This window comes from Triticum urartu, chromosome 2A, assembly GCF_056163025.1.
Source record: "Triticum urartu cultivar PI428250 chromosome 2A, HENAU_Tu73, whole genome shotgun sequence".
Lineage (NCBI taxonomy): Eukaryota > Viridiplantae > Streptophyta > Magnoliopsida > Poales > Poaceae > Triticum > Triticum urartu.
In genome coordinates, this window is record NC_141874.1 from 11808322 (window position 1) to 11817367 (window position 9046).

At 50.2% G+C, this 9046-nt stretch overlaps 1 protein-coding gene across 1 annotated transcript; it reads left to right on the plus strand.

Moving 5' to 3' along the window:
- Nucleotides 1-2198: 2198 nt before the first annotated feature.
- LOC125535086 (uncharacterized) lies at nucleotides 2199-6354 on the plus strand. Its single transcript, XM_087542715.1, has 2 exons — nucleotides 2199-4093; nucleotides 4195-6354. The coding sequence occupies exon 2, from the start codon at nucleotides 4225-4227 to the stop codon at nucleotides 6259-6261; it is 2037 nt and encodes a 678-aa protein (XP_087398841.1). The 5' UTR covers nucleotides 2199-4093; nucleotides 4195-4224; the 3' UTR covers nucleotides 6262-6354.
- Nucleotides 6355-9046: the final 2692 nt, after the last annotated feature.

The window sequence follows — 9046 nt, forward strand, 5'->3', positions numbered from 1 at the left end:
CATTCGGAATAGTGTAGACTGCACTGCACATAGCTCAGTGCAATCTATGCTATTCCGCAAGGCTTGAAGCTAATCAACATGTAGGTGAGCATTGCAACTCTTTGTCATTGTCTGTGCACTCACGACTTATAAACCGCTCACACTGCCTCTCTCTTGGCGAGGTGGGACTAAAAACAGCTTGCCATAACCTCATTAGTACCGGTTCGTGGTAAGAACCGGCACTAAACGGTGATGGTGGGGCCATAGCCTGACCGCAGGCTGATGCAGCCTCTTTAGTACCGGTTCGTGGCATGAACCGGTACTAAAGGTTCGCCACGAACCGGTACTATTGATCGCCGCCACGAACTGGCACTAATGTACACATTAGTGCCGGCTCTAATTCAAACCGGCACTAATGTGCTTCACGTTTGACCCTTTTTCTACTAGTGTAGTCACAAAGCACGTTCATGTTCAAGATTAGAGGGGTAATAAATATCATTAAGGATCTAAACATATGATCTTCCAACAAATAAACCAACTAGCATCAACTACAAGGAGTAATCAACACTGCTAGCAACCCACAGGTACCAATGTGAGGTTCTGAGGCAAAGATTGAATACAAGAGATGAACTAGGGTTTTGGAGGAGATGGTGCTGGTGAAGATGTTGATGAAGATTGACCCTCCCACGATGAGAGGATCGTTGGTGATGAGGATGACTTAGATTTGCCCCTCCTGGAGGGAAGTTTCCCCGGCAGAATCGCTCCCCCGGGCTCTAGGTTGCTTTTGCCCAGGATCTGCCTCGAGACAACGGCGCTTCGTCCCGAAAGCTCTCTCTCCATTTTATCTAGGTCAAAACCCTCCATATAGCAGAACATGGACACCGGGGGCTGGCCAGGTGGCCCACAAGCCCTGAGGGCACGCCCCCAGGCTTGTGGCCACCTGGTGGGTCCCTTTCTATTGTTTTTTCGTCCAATATTTTTTATATATTCCAAAATAATTCTTCGTAAAGTTTCAGGACATTTGAAGTTATGCAGAATAGGTATCTCAGATTTGCTCTTTTTCAGTCCAGAATTCCAGCTGCCGGCATTCTCCCTCTTCATGTAATTCTTATCAAATAAGGGAGAGAAGGAATAAATATTGTACCATAATGTGAAATAACAGCCCATAATGCAATAAATATCAACATAAAGATATGATGCAAAATGAACATATCAACGTGCGGCAAGCCTGGTCGTAGGCGTGATCCTTCTTTGTGGCAGGGAGCCTTTCGGTAGTGCCTTCTTCTTCGGCGGCCATCTCATGCTCCGTGGCTAGGAGGTCTTCTGACTCCCGGCACCTCAAGGTGTTCGGGGAAAAGGGCTTTGCGGAGGCCGTTGAAGCCATCGCACGTGGCCCGCCCACGACTGTGTGAGAGGGGACATGCTCGCGCGCCAGCTTGGACTGCCATGGCGCGACATCGGGCTAGCTGGAGCTGCTGGCCTCCGTGTCGTGTCGGCCGAACTTGCGGGGCGGCGACCCACCACGGCAACCACGCCCGCCGACACCACCAGCCATGGATCCACAATCAAAGGATAGAAAGGAAATGAGATGGGCGGCTAATTGCTCGCGGGAGTTCTTTATCGCCAGCGGCGGAGCTTATCCGGTACGCTAACCCTAAATTTTTTTACTGGCGGCAGCATTTTATGGATCTGTTTGATACAGTAAAAAAATTCGAAAAAACTGTAAACCGGATCTGCTAGACATGGTATAACCAAATTTCTTTGGCGCAACTCAAATAAAATAAAATTATTTGACATTTGATTTCTTGCCACGATTTACTTTGGAGTTTGACGATTTGCCACTCGTTATTTCGTGCTTTTTTGCCATTCCTTACTTCAGACTTGGAAGATTTGCCCCTGCCCATGGAAAAACCCGAGACTGCCCCTGCCTCCACCCCATTCACCACTCACGGGTCACGGATAAGAGACGACGGCGGCGACTACATCACGGGGCGCTCTGCTCCATGTCCGCCGACGGCATGTTTGCTCCATGGCTGACCTCCTACCCATCCTCTGCTGCCTCCCGATTGACGGGTACATGACACGGGAGAGAAGCTCGCTCCCCATCTCCCTCACCCGCCCCCGTGCGGCCGTTCCCCGGCCACCAGCTTCTCGTCGCCGTCAACGCCGCCGACTTCCTATCCTTCCGACTTACCACCCCCCCCCCCCCCCCCCCCCCCCCCCCCCCCCGCATCCGAGCTGCGGGCTACCCGGTGCCGGAGCCCACCTTTCCCGTCCTTCGCGCGCCTCCGACAAGGGGAGGCTTCTCATGCTCCCTGCACAAGCCCGGAGCGGCACCTAGGGCCCTCCCCGTGACGAGACCGGCATGGCGCGGTGGTTAGCAACGCACTAGAGGCGGGCCGAGTTAGCAAGTTCGATCCCCGCGGGGCGACCTTGTCGGGAGCGACCTTCAGGCGAGCCACTGGGACGGATGCCTGGAGCGGCGCCTCACTCCTGGGCCCTCCCCGTGGTGCATCTGCCCGGCATCTGGTACTCCGGCGGTGCGGACGACGCCTGGAGGAGAGCAGTCGGCCATCAGAGAGGACGGCGGCGGCGGCGGCGAATGGGTTCATCCCTTTTGATTTGACTTCAAATCAGTTGGGTGCACCGATCAATCTAGCACAAAGGGTATTTTAGTCCACTGTTTTATGCATATATTATATTAATCATTTGCAAGTATTGTTTTTGTGTGAAAAATGGCAAAAAATCAAAGTGCAAAGTAAAGGGTGGCAACAAAACAATTACAATGTAAGCAGTGGTAAATTATCAAAGTGCAAAGTAAGTGATGGCTAAAAATCAAAAAACCCCATCCCCAGCCTCCTTCTGCTCAGCCATGGCGGAGGAGACCGCGGCTGCTCCGCTGCGCCTCCTGTCCGTAGCTACCGCCGCCGCGACCACTGGCGCCATGTATCTTCCTCGTCGCCCCTCTGCTCGTTCGGAGCTTCTGGTCGCCGACGGCAGTCGTCCTCCACGCGCAGCGCCTAGCTAGGCCGACCGCGAGCACACAGTTCAAGCGCCTCACAGATGCGCCGCGGACTCCACCGGAGAGCCGGGGCGTCGTTGCCCGCAGACAGCTCCGCCATGCCCGCCGCTCTGCTATGTGAGTTCTTCCGTGTCCAATTTTAACCTCTGGATATTGGACATAACCCGTCGAATTTGTGCATTTGAAGACGCCACTCTGAACCTGGCGCTAATTAACTTGGCCTGGGATTAGAGTATTGTTGGTCGACAGGCTTATATAGTATTGTTGGTCGACTCGACTGAAAGCAGCTTGTACACTGGCTACCATGGTCTCAAGTCAATTATAGTACTGCACAGTGGTGTGGTGTCCAGATGCAGGCACATGTTTGAGACTGTATTCATGCACCTCATCTCATTTATGATGATCATCCTTCAAATTATGTGCATCCTGCGTGTACCCGGTACCCTCACATGCTATTCCTGGCTGTTATCAGTGTTCTTAATTTCTTGGTTCTTTTGGATACTTGTTGAGAGTGGACAACAAGGTGCGCGTACCCTCACATGCGATTCCTCGCTGTTATCAGTGTTCTTAATTTCTTGTTTCTTTGGATACTTGTTGAGAGTGGACCGTAAGCTAGTTCCTATCAGAGTTCTTCTGTAACATGGCCAGATTAGAGTATCGTTGGTCGATGGGCATATATAGTATTGTTGGTCGACTCGACTGAATGCAGCTTGTACACTAGCTACCATGGTCTCAAGTCAATTATAGTACTGCACAATGGTGTGGTGTCCAGACGCAGGCACATGCTTGAGACTGTATTTATGCACCTCATCTCATGTATAGTGGATCATCCTTCAAATCATGTGCATCCAGCGCGTACCCTCACATGCGACTCCTCGCTGTTATCAGTGTTCTTAATTTCTTGGTTCTTTGGCTACTTGTTGAGAGTGGATGTGCAGCTAGTTTGTTGGCTAGCTCCTGTAACATGGAAATGCATATCATATTCTTTCGACAGTCTACAACATGTCTACTTCTACTAAGTTGATGTGGACTCGCTAGCAGGCGGTCTCGTACTCTCATTGCAGGGGTGTTCGCTTTCTTCAGAGTTGGGAGGTACCAAGCCGCCACTTTGCAGTGTCATACTCAATATGTGCAATTAGGCTCCTGTGCTCTTACTTTGATTGACTGTCATTACTGATTTTATGTATCTTCAGCTATTGTGTTGCAGGATCAAGCTCGCAACAATGGCTGGAGGGGCGTTAGGCTTCTGGAATGACTGGGCGTCCCAGATCTCGGTTCTCTTGAGCCTCTTCTTCCAGGTGTTACTCCATATATTTGCTAACATCCGTCGGCGTAAAGACGGCTCATCTTGGCTGAGGGTCCCCCTCTGGGTGGCGTACCAGCTGTCTGACTCCACTGCGACATACGCCGCCGGCCAGCTCCTCTTCAGCGGCGCAACAAAAGACCACCACCTCATTGCCTTCTGGGTGCCGTTCCTCCTGTTGCACCTCGGCGGCCCGGATAACATCACCGCCTACGCCCTCGAGGATAGCAAGCTCTGGGGGCGCCACTTGCTAAGCCTTGTGGTGCAGGTCCTGGCAGCTGCAATTGTCCTATACAGGCATATCGTCGGCGGCGGGACCTTGCTCATGGTGGCTGCCATCTTGATATTCGTTCTCGGCACTGCAAAGTATGTGGAGAGGACATGTGCTCTCTGGTCCGCCAAGTTCAGCATCCTCCAGAGCTCTCTCAAGGTACGGGCACATGACATGCATCACCGGCAATTTTATACTGAGTATCAAGACTGGTACAATGATGGCGAACTAGTCCTGCAGCATGCTCACTGCCTGTTTCATATCTGCAAGCGTGGGATAGTTGATTGCGTGATCGCGGTGGATGACTCAGGTAGCCAGAATGAGGGGGATTATCTGGAGAACACAATAATCCAGGGCCTCTTGAAAGACCGTGAACACATGTGGAGGGTGATGGAGGTGGAGCTCTCCCTCATGTACGATATCCTGTACACCAAGGCAGGCGTGATCCACTCTTGGTTTGGCTACTGCATCCGTGTCATCACGCCACCCGCTGTCGCCACCTCCCTCGTGTTGTTCCAGTTGAGCAGCAAAGATGATTACAGCCTAGTCGATGTTGCCATCACATACACCTTGTTGGGTGGCGCCTTGGTCCTGGAGACAAAGTCGCTCCTTGGTGCACTAGGCTCAAGCTGGGCGCTTACCTTCTTGTGTGCCATGCAATGGGATTGGCTCCGGCATTCTGCTGTGTGTGCTGGAGGATGGCGTCAGCTTCGGCGCACACTTTTTTCTCTCCGCCAGTCCTGGCCTGTCAAGGTGATGATGACAGGAAGCTCGCGGAGGTGGTCAGGCACCATGGGGCAGCACAACATGTTGTGGTCTCGTGCAAGACAGGTGGATCCAATGAGTCAACGCCTCGGCAATCTATGCAAAATGCTGGGCCTCGGCAAGTGGTGGGACAAGAGGTACATGTGGACCATCGATGTCTCTGAGAAGGTCAAGAAGCTTGCATTGAATGTCACAGGAAATGATATGAACACAATGGGCTTGCGCAGGACTAGATGGGGTGAGCGGGCACTGAATGAGGACCGCTATCCTGGGCTGTTGAAGGATTTGGAGGATTATCATGGAGTTGACTTCCATGAGAGTGTCATCAGCTGGCACATCGCCACCGACTTGATCCTTGCTAAAATAGACCAAAGGGGCGATCATGTGTCTGACGACCATGTGGAGCTAGTCAGCGTATTGTCCAACTACATGATGTTCCTCCTTGTGGACTCTCCCGACATGCTACCAGGCCTTCCCCAAAACTGGTTGTACGAGCAAACCTGTACACAACTGGATGAGATATGCACTAAACACATCGCAGGCTCACCTGGTAACAGCTTCTGCACCATGCTCAAGAACTTGTTCCGACCTCACCATCACCGTGGCTGGAAACCTTCAGAGCTTGAGAAGGAGATCGCCATCGACATACCAAGCAAGCTGAAACGCTCCAACTTCATCAATCCTCGGCTCACTTATGCGGGTATCATTGCTAAGACACTACTCGATAGGAAGGAAGATGTGGTTTATGCGCTGCTATTGTTGTGGTTGAACTTCCTGGCCTATGCAGCCAACCGGTGCAACAGGGAAGTGCATGCAAGGAAGCTCGGCAGCGGCGGTGAGTTGCTGACTGTCTTTTGGCTTTATCAAGAACACCTCCACCAAGTAAAAGAAGGCAGAAGAAAGGGGCAGGACCTTGTATAATTCACTGTACTAATGAGTATCTAGAAATATCTTCACCTTCTGTATTTTGTGAACTTACCTTTCTTCAGTTCAGTTCAGCATCCTTTGTTCATACTAAGTTTGTGTCTCATGACGAATACCTCTCGGAGGACAAAACGCCCATTGACATGCTAGCTAGCCCAGCAATGATCGAGTGAATAAACTGTGGTGTACTCCCTCCGTCCGGAATTAGTTTACGCTCAAATGGATGTATCTAGACGTATTTTAGTGTTAGATAATCCGTTTGAGCGTCAAGTAATTCCGGACGGAGGAAGTACATGGTTTTCGTCGCAATGATGATCTGTGATCAAAATTATGTACAAGTTCAAAAGTAGATGCAGGTCCGGAGGTCTTAGCTTTGGCAGTGCAGTATTTGCATACTAGTTTTGCGATTTTTTGGCAGCGGCAGAAAGTCAAGCCCAGTTGGTTCTGTGATGTAGCAGGTTCTGTCCGAGTTCCTCTAATGACAGGAGAGCTTAAAAGGTGCAGGCAATGCATAAGAGTTCAACAATGTATCGGCCACGGCGCACATTTTTTTCTCGTCGCTGGTCCTGGACTGGCAAGATGATCATAACAGGAAGGTCGAGGAGGTGGTCAGGCACCGTGGGCAGCACAACGTGCTCTTGTTGCAATGTCAGTGCAATGAGCACCCACGTAATCTCTCACCATCTAATCTTCAGTTAATTGTTGGAAGTATTTAGTTTACTGCTTAGCTTGGTACAGATGGAATGCCGACCCTAGTTGTAGCATGTCTTTGGAGGATCTGTGGTTTGGGAATGCTTCTCTTGCTATTAACTTTTAGACCTGCTTTGCAGCGAAATTAGAAGGTGGTAACCATCAGGAGGTTTGATCTGAAAACTAACTTTGAGAGGAGCCTTATCTGAGGGAGTGATGGTTTTGAGCTCAAGGCAATTGTTAGCGTTCTTTTTGTTTTGAAGGAAATTGTTACTGCTCTGAACATAAATAGAAATGCTGAACTTCAGAGGTGTGGTGCTTGGTTTTCAGCCATGCTTGCAAAATTGCTGTTTCACCAATTAATAGGATATATATCTTCATTTCATCACGGGGCCATAATAACCCGATAAGAGTACTTAACCAATAACTTAATGATAACTTGCCAAAGAGAAACATTGTGAAACCAGGTGCAAATTCTATATCCTACTGATTCTTCAGAAATACAACTGTTCATGATCTTTATGTTGGTTGTGGGCTGGCTTCCAGGTTATGCAGTCAATTGTCTGGTACTCTTTAGTGTAACATGTCTGTAGCTAGGTAATACAGTACTACAGTAGCAGGCTTTTTATTGAGTGAGAAAATACAGTATGAGGCTCTGATTACTATTTCTTCTGCTGCAGTGAAAATGCATTTCAGCCAATGCAGTAAACTTGGAAGCAGAGTTTTTGTAGAACAAAGGCAGAGTACAGCTGCCTCCTGTTGTCCTGAATGACCGGGCTGCCTGTCATTGCTCTGCCAAAATCCTCCTGGACGATCTTGGCCGGGCCGGCCTGGTACGTGAAACAACGCCACCAGAATCCTTAGCAACACAAGGTATTTGCCCTAACCGCGAAGAAATTTCTTATCTTGCTCGGCATCACTTGTGACTGTAGTGTGCTCTGTGCTTATACTGCCTCATCAGAATTTCCAAGCCTCTGTTTATTGCTGTTCATTTGCGTCACCATTCACTGAAAATGTTGTGAGCAGTGCGACTAGAATCAAGAAGGCCACAGCCACTAACACCAAAATGCTGATGGATGTGTATGATGTCGCGTGCTCCTGGTCTCCTGGCGGCAGATATGCGCACGCTTCAGAACAGACAAGCCCGCTACGGTGTGAAAGGTGGGCACTCAGCTTCGTATGAGTGATCAGTACAAATTCGGACAGCCGGCCAGTATGTTATTCTTGACCTCAGCCAGTTATCCTCATCTCTGAAGCATGTACTATGCAACATTAGTTAGCTAGGTAGATAGTTGTAGATGCAATACTTGCAAAATTAGTTAGCTAGTACTAATGGACAAGCAGCTAGATAGTTGTAGATGCAATAATTACTTGTGCAACTAACAAAACTGCATTTGTCGTAGTATTTGATTTCAGTGGAGGAGATCAATGGATCCAGCGATTCCAGCTACCAGGTGCAGTACCTGACTTCATGCGAGGTGTCGCCGCGCATCTTATTCTCATGCATTCTCCTCGCCCACATCCGTCGGCGTCGACCGTCCGGTGTGTGGATGTTCATCCTTTGGCTGGCGTACCGGCCGGCTGTCCAGCTGGGTCACGCCATACGGCCTCAGCCCTCAGCAACCTGTACCAGGGTTAAAAATTTCAACGAAGCCGGGCTGGAGACCTTGTCGATGACAGCCGGGAAATCTTCGTGCATATGCCCCGAAAGGACCAGCGCCCTGAACCGCAGTTGTGGACGTTGAATCATTGAATCGATCTGAAGAACCTGACACCAAATATCGCCGTGCGTACAAACCATAACCTCGCCGTCCCCAAGGAGCTGGCAGGAATCTATGCTAAAGTTTCGTCTAAAACATTCCAATGGACGAACTTGGGGAGGATCGTAGACCGGAAGACTAACCCAAAGAAGGTGCGCCGCCATCCGTCCAAATGCCGCCCCTGCGAGGACTAAAACCCTACCTATCTACTAGCGGGTGTCGAGACACTAGGATTCTCCTCCCCGCCACCGGCCCGCCGGAGCGGCAGGCGGATTGGAGGCGAATCCACGGGATCGTCCACGGAGATAGAGGGGAGCAAGGCTTTCCCAAGT

Coding starts and splice junctions, on each gene's coding strand:
- LOC125535086 (XM_087542715.1), top strand. CDS start 4,225: ATGGCTGGAGGGGCGTTAGGCTTCTGGAATGACTGGGCGTCCCAGATC.